Below are 17,976 nucleotides of genomic sequence, written 5' to 3'. Positions count from 1 at the left end.
GCAGTTCAGAGGCGAAGTCCTTCAGATCTCCATCGGCTTCAGACAGCGGGCGGGGCTGAGGGGAGTGAGCGAGCTCAGAGCTCGCCCGCCCCGCCCCTCGCCGCGCGCGCCCCCGCCGCCGCCGCGCGCCCCTCCCACAGCGCGCGCTCCGGGCAGCCGCGAGCCAGGCTGGAGACGCGCGATCTCCTTGTCGCCGCGCGGGTGGGTGGGATCGTGGCGGAGCTCGGGGCGCCAGGGCAGGGGCGGGAGGGCGCCATGGCGGCAGCTGTGGCGGCGGCGTCCGGTCCCCGCGCCGCGGCGAGGTGAGGGGCCGCCTCTTCTCGGCGGCTGAGGAGAACACAGCTGCCCGCCTACCTTCCACGCGGGCCGCGGCTCCGGCATGGCCGGGCTCATTAAGAAGCAGATCCTGAAGCACCTGTCCCGGTGAGAGCGCCAGCGCCGGCCCCAGCGGTCCCGGGCCCTTCCTCTCCCCCTTCGACCCTCCTCCCTGACGCCGTGCTCCTGGCCGGCCTCCCTCTCCTCAGCCCGGGCCGGGACTCGGCGGCGATCCCCGCCTCAACTCGAGCCGGACGGCCGCCTCCCCGCTCCGGTGGCCCCGAACGTTGTCACCACTCTGCTCTTCCCTGGCCCTGGGCCCTCCGGGACCCGGCGCCCCTGCCCTTGCGCGGGTGCCCAGGCTCTCCTCCCCAGCCTAACAGCCCCCCGGCCCTCCCGACCCCAAGGGTCTCCTGACCGGCTGCGCGCACCCTCAGTTCCCACACCGCCGGGCAGGTCACCCCGTCCTCCCTTGCATGCCCCCTGGGCCCTCTGCCCGTCACTCCGTGGACCCCGCGATTTCCATCCTTTCCTGCCCGCCCCGCTGTGTTTCCTCTCGGCTGAGGACCCGCTGCCCCTCCCTCGGGGCCGTCTGCCCGCCTCTTGACCCGCCCACTACCGCCACCCCGGCCTTCCTCTTCCTAGTGCTGCTCCGGGCTAGATCCTTCTTCCCCGGCCCCTTCTAAATAACCCTGTCACCCAGTCCCGCGTAACCCATATTCCGTTCAGATTCCCAACCCCGACACTGGTTTCGCCTTCCCAGAAGCACCCAGCTCCTCCTCTTCATCGTCTGGCTGACCCTGTTGCATCACCCTTGAAAAAGCTAATCCTTGCACCCAGGGCCGTTCCTCTGATCTCCTTTCTCCTTCCTTTGCTTCTCTTCTCCTTACATAGACTAAATGGAGAAGGGCCATGAGAGTTAGGCATAAAGTTTCAACAACCTTCCCTTTAAGATGTGGAGGTTTTTTGACAGCCTGTGAAAAGAGCTAACGACGCCCACTTCTACTTTGCAGTCATTTATTAAGCAATGTGATGTCCCTCAAGTCATTTGGACCCGAGCCAGGTGACAGGCAAAACAATTCAGTTGTAATTGGGTGACTGCTGACCCCTGATTACGATTGCAGGTTGTCAGAACTGGTGTCCACAAAAATTGGAAGCTAGCCTTTCAGTTCGTTTTCACTCCTTATTCCAAGCGGGGCTTGGTGATACCTTAATACCTTTAGACAGCCGTTGTCTGTCACGTGGAGAGTGATCCAATCCTTGGCTCCACAGTGGTCAGTGGTTTTCAGGAGGTGCGAGTAGGGGGAGAAGCCAGTCAACATGGGACCCAAGACCTTGCACTCATGTGTCTTTCCTGGTCTTCTCATTGCCTTGGTGAGTGGTGTGTGAGACACTATTCCTGTCACTGCATCTCCTTTTCTGGCAGACACTGGCCAATTTACTGTTACTTTGATTTTAGACTTTAATTAGTCATTAGATTCAGATACATCTTTTGGTTAATCACCACACCATGTTTTAAAAGGAAAAGCAGATTGGAGGCTGGAGCTGGAAAGTGCCTTTGGACCCTTTACTTGGTTAACTCCCTAGTATATTGTTTTTCAGGTAACATTCATTTGGGTGTTCCATAAATTTGGTTGTTCTGTGTAAAGACTTATGTGTAGGACTAATGATTGTGAAATGAGACAAAATTTAACTAAAGGAAAACCATTAATTTGAGTGAACACAGAATCAGAGAATTTTAAAGTTTAGAGATGACCTTACCTAACATAGCACTGTGTTTAAAAGTCCAGGCTCTTTCTGGTTTCTTTCTTTTTTTTTTTTTAAAAGTCTTTATTGAGTTTGTTACAATGTTGCTTCTATTTTATGTTTTGGTTCTTTGGCCCCAGGCATGGGGGATCCTAGCTCCCCCACCAGGGATCGAACCCTCACCCCTGCACTGGAAGGTGAAGTCTTAACCACAGGACCGCCAGGGAAGTCCTTTTGGTTTACTTTCTTTAACTGTAAAATGAGGATAATAATAGTATCTAACTCAAAGGGTTATTGTGAGGGTTATATGGGTTAATACACAAGGGCTTGGTAAAGTGCCTAGCACATAGTAAGTGCTCAATAAAACATGAGATATGGCTATTTTGGGGGCCATAACTTGTGTGACAATTTGATATAAGCCATAGACTTCTCCAGAAAAATCCACATACACAAACAAGTAATTTTTTATATAAGTTCCCTGGGGGGAGGGGTTAAGAACCCCTTAAAGCACATGCCTTAACCCCATAAGGCATCTTGAGTGAATGCCCTGAATAATCCTTGACTAGTTCAACCTCTCATTTTATGGCTGAGGAAGGTAAAGCCTAGGAGGATAAATGACTTGCCTAAGTTGCAGTGGGAGGTAAGGTAGAGAAATAGAGGGAGTTCCCTGGCGGTCCAGTGGTCAGGACTCAGCGCTTTCACTGTCAAGGGCCCGGTTCAATCCCTAGTCCGGAAACTAGGATCCCACAAGCCCCATGGCCCGGCCAAAAAAAAAGGTAGAGAAATAGAACCCACCTTTCTAATTCTGGTATACTTTCCCCATAGGGCACTCATATTCTGTGCACCCTCTATGAAGATAGAGCTTTTAAAGAAAAATTTTAATAGTATATGCTAACACATTCAGTGAATCCTTAGTGAACAAAGTATCTCTTTTAGATGAATTAGGAGTAGGTATGACAGACATTGGGAGAAATTTCTTGTTTCCTCAGGGTTGTGTGGTTGACTGAGGAGGTGGGGGGAGAAGGTTATTCAGGGCTGCAATTTCAGGGCTCCTGGAAAAGTGCTAGGACATGGGTCTAACTGGGGGAAAGGTCAAACTCCTGAGGCCTTTCTGTTGGTTTAACTCGGAAAAGCTGCCTTAATCACATGTGACATTTGTGTCTTTGTATGGTCTCTACTACACGTACAGAGGCCAGCCTGCCTGGAGGGGAACTATAGCTTCTATGTCTTGCCAAACCTGATGGGGAAGGAGAGAGGAGAAGGGGTACTGGGTTACTATATTAAGTAAATATTTATAGGTGTTTAATAATTACTTGTTGATGATGACAGTGCCGCTTGACCTGGAAGAGTATCCTATAGCAGGAAGGATATCCCAGTGACTTGCATATTATTTTTAATTTTGGTCATGAAGTTTCAGGTACTAAAGTTTCTTGTTGGAATGCATCCTACTTGTTAGTAGAGTATTTTGGTAAACAAGATTTGAAGGAGGTGATGTTCAAGATACTTTTGTTAAGTGTCTTCTCTAGGCCAAGCACTGATCTGGGCACTGGGGATTCAGGAGGAAAGAAGTATAAATCTCTTCTAAGGGCTTTAACCTATGGTTTGGATAACTGCTGTTTAATACAAATAGCTTCAATGTACAGTATTCATTTAAATAAACCCAGGAGGAGACCTTTACTTAGAAACAAAAGTAATCATTTAAAAAATATCCAGAATTGATTTTTCACCAAATTAGATTATTCTTGTTTTAGAACACCTTAGCTAAGACCTTTTGTTATACAAGTAAGAAGAAATATGATAGATTGTAAAGTGAGTCAAGGGACTATGGCTCAGGAAAAGAGCGTTTTTTCTGGAGCCAGACAAGCTAGATTCACCTTCTAGCTCTGCCACTTAATGAACAGGGCAGCCTTTCTGAGCCTTAGTTTTCTTGTCTGTAAAGGATGAGAATAAGGAAGAATACTACGTGCTTTGCAGAATTTTTTGAGAATTGGGGATAAAGTATTTATTATAGTGCCTGGCGTGGAAGTAGCGTTTAATAAAGAGTAGCTATTATCACATGGCCAGAGAATACACTTCCATGGTATGGGTGACAGCAACTAATCCAACTGGCTCTTTTAGAAACCCATCAGAAGTATGAATTATTTACTCAGAATGGCTGCGGGAAATGTGACCCCGAGTGACAAAGACATGGCTGATAGACATGATAGATATTTAAAAAACATAAGCATTAGGTGAAATTCAGAGCCATAGATGATTTCAGAGTCCTTTCAGAGAATAAGAGAGCCTGACTGTGAGCTCAGCCCTCTCCATTTCTGATCAGTGCCTCCACTCGTTTATACTCATCATCCTGGAGAGATCACTGGGCCAGCCTCTGGTGGACTGCTGGGAGCTGCAGGCTCAGAGAGGCTTGCCCTGCTTGCCCAGGGTCTGTTTAGGTGAAGGTTTCTAGGCCTAGTCTCAGCTTCCAGATCACGCCCCTTTATACTAGACTTTACTTATTGTCATCTTCATTTCCCCAATAATTATTTTGTGCATTTTCTGGCAATAGTGCAATCATAGATGTATTTGTTTCCTTCCTCATCTTGTTGCGTTGCTTCAGAATAAGCGCTTTTGTTTACTCAGCAGATATTTAATAGTGATAGCCAACTGTGCGAATAAGCATTTTACAAGTCTTATGATGATTTAATCCTCAGACTAACCCTGTGAAGGAGACATTAGGCCCATTTTATCGATGAAGAAATGAGGCACAGAGAAGTTAAATAACTTGCCTCAAATCATAACTAGTAAGTGATGGAACTGAGATTCTAACGCAGTCACTCCCATTCCAGAGCCGGGCTCCTTTTTTTTTTTTTAAATGCCTTATTAATCATCTGTTTTATTTTATTTATTTTTTAAAATTTTATTTATTATTTATTTTTGGTTGCTTTGGGTCTTCGTTGCTGTGCGCGGGCTTTCTCTAGTTGCAGTGAGTGGGGGCTACTCTTTGTTGCAGTGCACGGGCTTCTCATTGCAGTGGCTTCTCTTGTTGCAGAGCATGGGCTCTAGGCACGCGGGCTTTAGAAGTTGCAGCACACAGGCTCAGTAGTTGCGGAGTGCAGGCTCTAGAGTGCAGGCTCAGTAGTGTGGCGCACGGGATTAGTTGCTCTGCGGCATGTGGGATCTTCCTGGACCAGGGATCGAACCCATGTCCCCTGCATTGGCAGGCAGATTCTTAACCACTGCACCACCAGGGAAGTCCCCAGAGCCGGGCTCCTTAATCACTCTGCTGCTCTAATGCTTCTCATCTACTGAACATACTCTTGCTGCCAGCACCCACGTGGAGGAAGAGAATATTACCAGCACCAAGAAACACCCTTGTGTCTCCTCCCATCATTACCTCTACCAAAGGGTAGCCACTGTCCTGATTTCTAACAGCAAAGATTAGTTTTGTCTTTTTTTGTAATTTATATAAATGGAATCACAGAATGTATGCTTTCATGTCTGGCTTCTTTAGTTCAACATTATTTTTGTGAGGTTAATCTCTGTTGTATCCATTTGTAGATTTTTTCATTTTCATTGCTGTCTGGTGTTCTATTATGTGAATATACCTAAATGCATTTATACATTTTACTATTGATGGACATTTGGATAGTTTCCCAGTTTAGGGCTATGCTGAATAGTGCTGTTAGAAACATTCTAGTATATGTCCTTTGGTGAACAGATGTATACATATTGGTTGGGGATATACCTAAGAGTGGAATTTCTGGGTTGTGGGATATGTATATGTGAAATTTTAATAGATATTACCAAACAGTTTTCCAAAGTGGCTGTACCAATTTGCACTTCCACCAGAAATGTATGAGAGTTCTGGTTGCTCTATATCCTTGCCAACACTTGGTATTTTTTATCTTTTTCATTTTAGTCATTCTTTTTTTTAATTATTATTATTTTTTAAAATTTTTAAATTTTTATTTTTTTAACATCTTTATTGGAGTATAATTGCTTTACAATGGTGTGTTAGTTTCTGCTTTATAACAAAGTGAGTCAGTTATACATATACATATGTTCCCATATCTCTTCCCTCTTGCATCTCCCTCCAGGCGGTCACAAAGCACGGAGCTGATATCCCTGTGCTATGCGACTGCTTCCCACTAGCTATCTACCTTACGTTTGGTAGTGTATATATGTCCATGCCTCTCTCTCGCTTTGTCGCAGCTCACCTTTCCCCCTCCCCATATCCTCAAGCCCGTTCTCCAGTAGGTCTGTGTCTTTATTCCTGTCTTACCCCTAGGTTCTTCATGACATTTTAGTCATTCTGTTGCGTATGTTTTGAAAATTTCTTTACTTCATCTGTGGTAAACCAGATGGCCACTTTATTTTTGCCTCTGTTTAATTTTCAAATTCTGATTTATTTGTAAATTTGAGCAAGCAAATGTCAAATGTCTGACAAGCAAATGTCAGAACCTTGAAAACAGATCTTTTTGGAGAAATGTTCAAATTGGGAGGTTCAATGAAAATAATTAGGGTAATTTGTAACCATTAACCCATACATTTCTTGCTTGGAAGAGATGTGATGCTTTGCTCCCTGTCAAAATAACAGTCATGTACCTTGAGAGAAAGGAGGGGCCGTTTATTAGGTGTTTGAGTTTTTGTTAAATATTTGGTCTTCAGACTACCCTGGATATTAAATAATTTCATTCTGTTCTATAAGCTTAGTACCCCATTGGCATAGTCTTTTATCTTTACTAAAGAAACTAAAACTTGAATTTCATAGTTTTTTTTTTTTTGCGGTGTGCAGGCCTCTCACTGCAGGCTCAGCGGCCATGGCTCACGGGCCCAGCCGCTCCGCGGCATGTGAAATCTTCCCAGACCGGGGCACGAACCAGCATCCCCTGCATCGGCAGGCAGACTCTCAACCACTGTGCCACCAGGGAAGCCCTGAATTTCATAGTTTTTGTATTAGAGTCTTTACAACTTTCCAAGGATGATTCCCTTTTATCATAAAGTGGTTGTGTTGTGTCTTAAAAAGTAGCATTTATAAGCAATAAAAATTTCAAAGCAGTACTGTCATATGTATCTGACGTACAAAGCTTAATGTATGATTCACAAATAATGAAATAAGCTGCTTTGTAATTCTCTACAACCACTGGAGTGTGACCCCCATATGGCAGGGATTATGTCCTTTGGCTACTTTGAAAACCAGAGAGTTTAAGATGTTTTGAATGGGTTAAGTGGGTGCAGGAGAAGGTATGTAGAATGGAGGTGTATAGTTATAACTCATGGAACCGTAGACCGGAGCAGGAGTGGGGGTGGGAGAGCAGAAGGGCAAGGGAATCCAATTCACCCAGTGTCATTAAGGGACCTTTTATCTCTGTGTGATGAAGCAAGTGCTACTGGTGCTGATTATAGATGCTAAAGAACATTTCCCAATATTTATAAGCAGTAGAATCAATCAATCAATCAATATCTGTAGTAAATGGAAAAACTAAGGTGTAAAAATAATTCACATTAGCAAGTTAGGTAAAGGGTATGTAGTTTGTACCTTCTTGCCACAAAAATAAGGACTAGATGTATTATAAGTTATTTGTTAATTGACGTTGTTTTATTCGCCCACAGCAATGATCATTTTGCATGTATACTCAGTCTTTATAGTGCCTTGGAGATATCTATATCTATATCTATCTATCTTGGATGTCAGCCCATCATTTAAAGAATGAGAACACTGATGGTGAGAGGTCAGTGTATTTAAGTCTCTGACTTATGGAAGTGTTATGTTCTCAAAATTTATTTCTAAGTTTGAAATTTGGAGTGTGTGGTCCAGTAGTAGAAATAGTGTTATAAATGTTGAATAGGTTCCCAGTTAGCCCACAAAAGCAATAGTGTGTTAATTATATATAATATAAGCTCACTAGATGGAGATCTGGATCTTGATTGTTAGGGAACCATTTGAAGGAGGTGGGGAGATGAAGAAGAAGAAGAAAACGTTTTTCTTTCCCATTCCTTGGAGTAAGATCTTTTAGATCATTGAGATCATTGTATCTCAACAAGGACTTTTTTTTTTGGTTGTGATTGAGGAGTGTGACCAGCTTTTAATGAGTGGGCTGGAGATGCTGACGTCATGCAGTATGCAGAATCATTTCACACAAAGAAGGATTGTCCTTTGTCTTTTTAAAAATTAATTATTTATTTACTTTTGGCTGCACCAAGTGGCTTACGGGATCTCAGTTCCCTGACCAGGGATTGAACCTGGGCCACGGCAGTGAAAGCCTGGAATCCTAACCATTAGGCTACTAGGGAACTCCTTGTCCTTTGTTCTTTTTGACTTCTGAATGTTTGTTAGATGTTTACAGAGGTGAATTACCTGTTTAGATTATATAAGCCTACTTACATGTAAACACAAAGTACTGCACAGATTTTTTTTTTTTTTTGGCCGCTCTGCGCAGCTTGTGGGATCTTAGTTCCCTGACCAGGAATCAAACCCGTGCCCCCTGCAGTGGAAGCACGGAGTCCTAACCACTGGACCACCAGGAAATTCCCTGCATAGCTTTAAACTAGAGTGAATGTTCCAGGACTGCAGCTACCATGGGGGAAAATTGATTTGAACGTTATTTTAGAAAATGTTGTCACTCTTGGCAATACCACTCGTAGAGTTGGGTCTGTTAGGGCCGAGAACCACTGAGTTAGTCTGGAATCTGAAACAGCTCAAGTTTGCTCTTGATATACTTGCTCTTCTCTCCTTTATGTCTCTTTCCCACCTCCTAAGTCCCCCCTTCTCATGCACCCATTGCCCCGGTTCTACCCCCAGTCCTCTGCTACCATATCCCCCTACCCTCAGGCCTATATGCTCTGCTCCCCTTACTTTCTCACCAAAATTCCCAGTTCATTAGGATATATGATTTCACCCAGCTCAAGGGGAGGAATAGAGACCATATTTGGGAGCCGGAATGCTATTCTAACTAGACCAACTCTAATTCATAATATGTCCTACAGGGTCAACTCCCCTAAGCTACTCTTACTTTCATAGCTCCTCAATCCACAGATACTCTGGAAGCTCCAAGTTTGTTTTTTATTTTCCAAAAGTGGTTTTTGTTGCAGTGGCAGTGAGGATGGGGCAGGAGTCTGGGCAGCAGGGGTCTGGGCAGTGGTATATATGGGTCATTTGAAAGTTGGGGAGTTCTGAAATGTAGACAGTCCAGATAGGGATGGGCTAAGTTCATTCAAGCTGACTTCCTCATGCCATCTGGTGTAGTGCTTTCCCAGGCAGAGCTGAAAATATGCATTTCCCTTTTCTAAGAGACATCTGTTTTTCTTTCTTCTCTCTCTGTGTCTCTTTTTTTGAAATTTCTGTTTTTTAACCTGAGCGAAAGAAGGGGCTGCAGTGTTCAGGAACTCACTTCATTTGAGGAACTGGCTTGACAGAGGTAGAAAAGGGTTCGACTTCTAATAATATAGGAGTATCTTATATTGACCTAACCCTCCCTCATGTAACAATTACGAGCTCTGGGTAGTATGTAAAAAGCAACAACTGGAAGACTTTGGAAAGTGACCAAATGAGGCAGAAACTGACAGGGAACTTGAAAGATGGGAACTGCACTGGGTAAGATTCTCACTTATATAGCTTTTTGCCTGAGGACACTCCCCACTTTGCATGGTGGGTGATGGCTAGCACTCAAGCAAAAGTCTGCAGTCTTACTAGCTTGGGCAGTCAGAGAGTAGAGTTCAGGGCTATAAGAGGGGCTGGAAAATGAGGGAATAAATCTCAGAAAGAAGGGAGCAGACTTCCCTGGTGGCACAGTGGTTAAGAATCCGCCTGCCTGGGCTTCCCTGGTGGCGCAGTGGTTGAGAGTCCGCCTGCCGATGCAGGGGACACGGGTTCGTGCCCCGGTCCGGGAAGATCCCACGTGCTGCGGAGCAGCTGGGCCCGTGAGCCATGGCCGCCGAGCCTGCGCGTCTGGAGCCTGTGCTCCGAAATGGGAGAGGCCACAGCAGTGAGAGGCCTGTGTAATGCAAAAAAAAAAAAAAAAATCCGCCTGCCAGTGCAGGAGACATGGGTTCAATCCCTGGTCCGGGAAGATACCACATGCTGCGGAGCAACTAAGCCTGTGTGCCACAACTACTGAGCCTGCACTCCGGAGCCTACGAGCCACAACTACTGAGCCCATGCACCACAACTACTGAAGCCCACGTGCCCTAGAGCCTGTGAGCCGCAACTACTGAGCCCACGTGCTGCAACTACTGAAGCCGCATGCCTAGAGCCCATGCTCTGCAACAAGAGAAGCCACCGCAATTATAAGCCTGCGCACTGCAACGAAGAGTAGCCCCCACTCGCTGCAACTAGAGAAAGCCAGTGTGCAGCAATGAAGACCCAGTGCAGCCAAAAAGAAAAAAAAAGAATAAAGAGATTTGCAATTATTAAAAAAAAAAAAAGAAGGGGAAGCCCTAAAATCTGCTTTAATCCTTGATATGCATGGGCGAAGACTCCATGGAGCCTGGAAAGGCAATGGTTGAAAGCTGAAAGAATTGAGCTGAGATTCAGCTTCTGTCCACCACAGGGAAGACAGAGTTTGGAGTATGAATCTAGCTGAGTTAATTGCCCAACAGAACAAAATTCTTCAAAGGAAGATTGACAGAATCCAGAATCTCAAAATGTCCAGTATACAATAATAAATGACTACATGTGTAATAAAGGAAAATGTGACTCATTGTCCAGAGAATGGCAGTCAGTAGAAATGACCCCAAGATGACTCAGATGTTGGAATTATCGGACAAGGACTTTAAAGCAAACTTGGTAGTAGTAAATAAACTTGGTAGTAATAAATATCAGACAAGGACTTTAAAGCAAACTTGATAACAAATGGAGAATGTGAGCAGAGAAATGGAAAGTATAAAAAGAACCAAATATAAAATCTAGAACTTAAAAGTACAGTATCTGAAATGAAATATTTATTGGACTTGCTCAACAGCAGATTGGAGATGGCTAAAGAAAGGGTCAGTGAACTTGAAAATAGAGTAGTAGGAATTATCTACTCTGAAGAACAGAAAAGATTGAAAAACGAAAACAGAGTCTCAGCCTATGGAACAATATTAAAATATGTGTAACTGGAGTCCTAGAAGGAGAGAAGAGAGAATAAGATACATGGCAGATTATACTTTCCAAAGATGGCTACAACAATATCTTTCACCTTACATGTTTTTCTCTTGGCCCTAGTGGCTTTCTTGTAACCAACTGAATGGGGGTGGAAGTGACATCCAAGCTACACGAAGCAACTACATGTAGGTGTGCAGTCAACAGTCCCAGCTGAGCCCAGCCTTTGAGACATTCCAGCTCAGGGCCCATCCACGTGAATGAAGAGGGCTCCAGGTGATCCCAGCTCCTAGCCATTCATCTCTTCCCAGATGAGGCCCCAGATATCATGAATCAGAGAAAAACAACCCTAGTTATCCCTTGAATGGATTTCTAATGCACAGAATGTGTGAGCTTAATAAAATGCTTACTGTTTTATGGCGCTAGGAGTAATTTGTTTTGCTGCAGTAAATAACTAAAACAAGACAAAAAACTTCTGAATAATGGCTGACAACTAAATAATAAAAAAAATACAAGTAACCAATTTAAAAATGGGCAGAGTATCTGAATAGACATGGCCATAAATACATGAAAAGATGTTCAACATCATGAGACCATCAAGGAAATGCAAATCAAAACCACAATGGCTGGACAGGAATAAAGTCGCAGATGTAGAGAATGGACTTGAGGACAAAGGGGGGGGGAAGGGTAAGCTGGGATGAAGTGAGAGAGTGGCATGGACATATATACACTACCAAGTGTAAAATAGGTAGCTAGTGGGAAACAGCCACATAGCACAGGGAAATCAGCTCGGTGCTTTGTAACCACCTAGAGGGGTGGGATAAGGAGGGTGGGAGGGAGACACAAGAGGCAGGAGATATGGGGATATATGTATATGTATAGCTGATTCACTTTGTTATAAATCAGAAACTAACATGCCATTGTAAAGCAATTATACTCCAATAAAGATGTTTAAAAAACCCCCCAAAACCACAGTGGCTACTAGGATGGCTATAATGAAAAAGACAGATAATAACAAGTGATGGTGAGGATGTGGAGAAATTAGAACTCTCAAATACTGCTGGTAGGATTGCAAGATGGTACAACCACTTTGGAAAATAGGCAGTTCCTCAAAAAGTAAAACAGTTACTGTTTGACCCAGCAATTTTACTCCTAAGTGTATGTCTAACAGAAATAAAATTTGTAAGTCCACAAAAAAACTTGTATTTGCTTTTCTTTTTTGCGGTACGTGGGCCTCTCACTGATGTGGCCTCTCCCGTTGTGGAGCACAGGCTCCGGACGCGTAGGCTCAGCGGCCATGGCTCACGGGCCCAGCTGCTCCACGGCATGTGGGATCTTCCCGGACCGGGGCATGAACCCGTGTCCCCTGCATCGGCAGGCGGACTCTCAACCACTGCGCCACCAGGGAAGCCCCGTATTTGCTTTTTTAAAAAAATATATTTATTTTTTTATTTGGCTGTGCTGGGTCTTAGTTGCGGCACATGGGATCTTTGTTGCAGCATGGGGAATCTTTAGTTGCAGCATGTGAACTTTTAGTTGAGGCATGTGGGATCTAGTTCCTTGACCAGGGATCAAACCCGGGCCCCCTGCATTGGGAATGCGCAGTCTTAACCACTGGACCACCAGGGAAGTCCTGTACTTGCATTTTCATAGTAGCATTATTCATAATATTCTCTAAGTGGAAATAACCCAAATATCTATCAACTGATGAATGGATAAACAAAATGTGACATATTCATGCAATGGAATATTCTTAGCTATAAAAAATAATGAAGTGCCAATTCATGTTACAACATAGATGAACTTTGAAAACAGTATGCTAAGTGAAAGAAGCTAGTCACAAGAGACCACATATTGTACGATTCCATTTATATTAAATGTCCAGAATAGGCAAATCTATAGAGACAAAAAATAGAATGACAGTTGTCTAGCTTTGGGAGGGATGGGGAGATTGGGGGTGATAGCTGCAGGGTATGGCTTTTTTTTCCTTGAGGGAGGTAGTGAAAATTGATTAAGCTTATGGTTGTACAACTATGTGAATATACTAAAAAAATCGTACATTTTAAATGCATGTATGTATGGTATGTTAATAATATTTCAAAAGAGCTGTAACAGAGCGAGAGTGGGAGAAATAATGTCTAAAAATGTTCAAGCTTGGTGAAAAACAGATTTACTGAATCCAAGAAGCTCAGTAAACCCTAAGCAGGATAGATCCAAAGAAAACCACCCCAGGCACATCACAGTTACATTGCTGAAAACTAAAGATAAAGAGAAAAACTTGAAAGCAGCCAGAGAAAAATGCCTCATCACAGAAAGGAGAACATTGATATAAATTAATGGCTGACTTCTCATCCGTAACGAAAGAGGCAAGAAGACAATGGGATGATATCTTTAAAATGCTTAAAGGAAGAAACTCAGCCTGGAATTCCATATCCAGCTAAAATGTCCTTTAAAAATGGAAGGTGAAAAAAAGACTATGTTTATTTATTTACTTATTTATGCGTGCATGCATGCTGCATTGGGTCTTAGTTGTGGTACATGGGATCTTCCGTTGTGGCACATGGGCTTCTCTCTAGTTGAAGTGTGCAGGCTCCAGAGTGCATGGGCTCTGTAGTTTGCAGCACACGGGCTCTCTCGTTGAGGTGTGTGAGCTCAGTAATTGTGGCACGGGGGCTTAGTTGCCCTGTGGCATGTGGGATCTTAGTTCCCTGACCAGGGATCGAACCCGGGTCCCCTGCATTGGAAGGCGGATTCTTTAGCACTGGACCACCAGGGAAGTCCCTGGACTAAGTGATTATTTAAGATCCCTTCTAGCTCTGAAATTCTGTGACTGCAAATCTAAGAATTCTCACTTTCCATCATTGTGGTACATGTAAAGATGTCTGAGAGCCTTTCTCTCTTGTCTCTTTGGCAGATTGCAGTTCTCTGGCAGAAATGAAACCTGATCAAAATCTGTTTTTCCATCTTGATTTCATCTTAGCTTCTATGCTCTGTAACAGTAACAGATGGCCAGAAAATGTTTTCCCACATTCTTGAAGTGGAATAAATAGCAGGCTTCCATTAGCCTTTTCAGCCACCCTTGGACTCAGTGATGTCATCCTCTATTAGGAGCACAAATGCTGAATGAAATTTGTACCAGGGGTTGTTGGATGGTTTCTGATTAGATCTCAGATCAGTGGTTTCTTTGGTTGAGTAGACTCCACAAACCTCCCCCACGACTGGCCCCATGGGTCACCTTTTCACCTATTCTTTGTTATTATAAAATGTGGACAATATCAGTTGAGGAATTCTTACTGCATTTTTGTCTTTTTTTTTTTTTTTTTTTTTTTGCGTTACCCGGGCCTCTCACCGCTGCGGCCTCTCTCGCTGCGGAGCACAGGCTCCGGACGCGCAGGCCCAGCGGCCACGGCCCACGGGCCCAGCCGCTTCGCGGCACGCGGGATCCCCCCCGGACCGGGGCACGAACCCGTGCTCCCCGCACCGGCAGGCGGACCCCCAACCACTGCGCCACCAGGGAAGCCCCTTACTGCATTTTTGAGAAGCTGGTAAGGTAATAGCCATTTTTTGTTGACTCCTAAAAGTAAATTGATAAATTAAAAAGCAAATCTATGTTATATCATTATTACTGTTATGGGAGAACAGCCTGTGGTGGTCCGGCATAACCCGCCCGTACTGTCAGCCGTCCTTAGAGCATAAGTAAAGAACTCTTGGTTTTGTGTGTTCAGTTTTTGATGATTACTTACTAACTTACTTGCATATTTGATCATAGAGATGATGGCACAGTAACCTGTGTGGTCTCTTGTCAGTGTCTTGGTAGAGACTGGGCATTACTGCTGGTATGGTGGTGACTTAGCCCTGGGCATACTTAAGAAAGATTTTATTAATCTGATTTGTTTGACGAAGTGCAGAAAAGTTTTTGATGGAGTTACATACACTATAACTTTACCCCCCCAAACAGATTTATTCTTCTTATACAGGTTAAGCAGTCCATGGTAGGTTGTAAAAGGGAAAAAATGTCCTCTAACCATTTCTGAGATAGCTTATAAATTCATTCTGTGCCAGATGTGTTTTAGAGGAACATATTACTGAGTGAAAATGTTACTAGAAGTAAGACAGTCCAGTGAGCAGAGCTGGGTTCATGCTTTTTCTCTGCCTCTTCCTGCCCTGTCACCTTGGGCAAATGACTTCACATCTGAGCCTCATGTTCTTCCTCTTTATTTTTTTTAACATCTTTATTGGAGTATAATTGCTTTACAATGTTGTGTTAGTTTCTGCTGTATAACAAAGTGAATCAGCCGTATGTATACATGTATCCCCATATCCCCTCCCTGTCCCACACCTCTAGGTGGTCACAAAGCACGGAGCTGATCTCCCTGTGCTATGCAGCTGCTTCCCACTAGCTTATCTGTTTTACATTTGGTAGTGTATATATGTCAATGCTACTGTCTCAGTTGTTCCAATTTACCCTTCCCCCTCCTCGTGTCCTCAAGTCCATTCTCTAGGTCTACGTCTTTATTCCTGTCCTGCCCCTAGGTTCATCAGAACCATTGCTCTTCCTCTTTAAAATGGGGATAATGATGCATACCTCATATGGGGTATTGCGAAGACTAATTGAGATAATGTGTTTAAATTCCTTTTCAGTGACTGGTACAAAGTAAAATGTTGTCATACTTTTTTATTTTTTTAAGGCTTGAAAAAATGAAAAATGACATTTATTTTATATGGAACTGTAAATAGAGTTAGATTTTGCATAGAATACAGTATAGAAGTTAGATGTATGCTACCTATTTAATACAGTCACTCTGAGACTGTCAGTGCTAATAAGCGGTGTAACTTATTCATTTCATTTGAAGTATGTTCTTCTTTTTTTCAGAGAGAAACATACTTGAAAAAGTACCTATTACTTTTTTTTCTTGAAAATAACTTTTTATCAGAAGGAAAAGTAGCTTATCTTAGTGATTCTCAGCTGAGGTGAGGAGGTGGGGTCTTATCAGAATCTGTGCAAAGGAGAGGGGAGACACACAGTCCTCAAAACTAATTTTATGTCTTCAAAAATTATTATCTTTAAGACTAATTCTTCTGATGGATGCCCTGCCCCCATTTCTGAGCTGAGGTGGCTTCCCTGAATACTTAAAGAGTAAAGGAAGGGTTGCTGGGAGGAAATAATTGTAATATCTTATTTTAGATACAAAAGGGGCTTGAAAAACAAAGCCTGCTGGTACCTAGTGATTACAAATAACATTGAGTTCTGTCTTCTGCTTTCCTTTCCTTCCTTCAGGACTGTGTTTCCTCCAGTTTACTCAGGGATGTGCACTGTATCTTCCTTTACTTTCAGTTGTTGTTGTTGTTGTTTGGCATAGTGGAAGTGTTTAAGGTGTTCATTTTTCCCTTTCACACCCAGTCCTGTTTCCTAGTAGGTGGCCCTTCTTTACAGGAAAAGAGGAATTCTCTTTCCCTCTGTGGCAAGTTAGTTTTCAGAGAATAGGAGCCATTTTAGAAAACTTGTTCTTTTGGTTCCTAGAATAAAATTGATTCATACTCAGTAAATGTTGATTAATTTTTTTTAATGAATTAAAATCAGTAAAAGTATGTGTAAGGGTCTGGGATTTTATTTTATCCTATTTAGAAGCTAACAGCCTGCTGCAGTTCGTGGTTGCTGGCAGAGCACGAGGCTCCTGGGTCAGAGACAAAGGACTTTATTACTCATGGCCCAGCAAGCAGCATAAACACAGGTTTGCACTAGTTCCCCTTGCCCCCACAGGTCCCATGGGTGTGGTATGAACAGGTCCCGATGGATGCCTGTACATGTGTCGTAGGACTGGAACATTGAGCTTGGGGAATCCACTGCTTTTATAGTACGTGGTACACAAGCCTGCTCTTTGCCCTGGAGGGGGACATTACTTCATCCCTCAAAACGCTTTGCAAACAGAATCCTGAGAAGTGGCCTGGGTAAGGAGCAGTCAGGGTCATGTGTTTTGTGTTTTTCTTACCCACCAAGACATGTAGGAGTGTGAGAGACCCAATGGGAGGAGTAGCTCTCTCAACAGGAAGTTTATACAGTAGGTTGTTGATAGAAATCTTAGGTAGATTTATTGTGAAATACTTGCCATACTGAAAGGTATAGAGAGTGATATAATGAATAGCCATACAGTCACCTCCCAACTTGAGAAATAAGCATTGTCCATACAGGTGACACTTGCTGTGGTCTCCTCCTCTTGTCCCATGAGTAAGCATTTCCCTGAATTTGTTGTTATCATGCCAGTGCATTTCTGTGTACCTGTTAATATCATACAGTACTGTGTGTTTATAAACTTCTAAAAATTTTTTTACTATCATTTAAAAAATTGTTACAGAGCCCTTTTACATAGTATTGGGTTGGCCAAACAGTTCGTTCGGGTTTTCCGTAGCACTTTACTGAAAAACCTGAATGAACTTTTTGGCCAACTGAATACCATGTTAGTCACTGTAGGGGAAAATTGTAAAGATAAAACTCTTGCCCGTCATGATGTTATGGTCCAAGGAAAACCACAAAGACTGAAAACATAGCTTAGTAAAAGGAAAGGATATGTGTGAAAAAAAAGTTGGTAAACAACATATAACTCTAAAGTCAGCTATTAGCATCTAATATATGTAAGGGCTAAGTATAGTTACTGATGGAAGGAGAAATGGAATTCATTATTGGGGTAGAAAATAGTGACTATGTGAGGCAACAACAGTGAGAACTTATATGGGTGAGATTCATCTAGACAACTTGTCATACAGGAGAGGGGGTTACACTGTGAGGCAATGGCCTTAAGTTGATCCAGCCAGAAAGATGAGAGAAGGGAGCTGGGAGTAGTCAGTCAACAGGG

General features: G+C 43.4%; 1 protein-coding gene across 2 annotated transcripts in view; it reads left to right on the top strand.

Moving 5' to 3' along the window:
• Window positions 1-256: 256 nt before the first annotated feature.
• BLTP3A (bridge-like lipid transfer protein family member 3A) overlaps window positions 257-17,976 on the top strand; it is a 51,693-nt gene continuing 33,973 nt past the window's right edge. For both annotated transcript variants that reach the window (XM_079933753.1, XM_079933752.1), the window contains exon 1: window positions 257-423. In XM_079933753.1, the coding sequence (XP_079789879.1) occupies window positions 380-423 (44 nt within the window). In that variant the 5' untranslated portion in view covers window positions 257-379. The remainder of the gene's footprint in view (window positions 424-17,976) is intronic.

Source organism: Stenella coeruleoalba, assembly GCF_951394435.1.
Source record: "Stenella coeruleoalba genome assembly, chromosome: 10".
Lineage (NCBI taxonomy): Eukaryota > Metazoa > Chordata > Mammalia > Artiodactyla > Delphinidae > Stenella > Stenella coeruleoalba.
The sequence above is the reverse complement of the archived record's forward strand: the minus strand, read 5'-3'. Positions and strand labels throughout refer to the sequence as shown.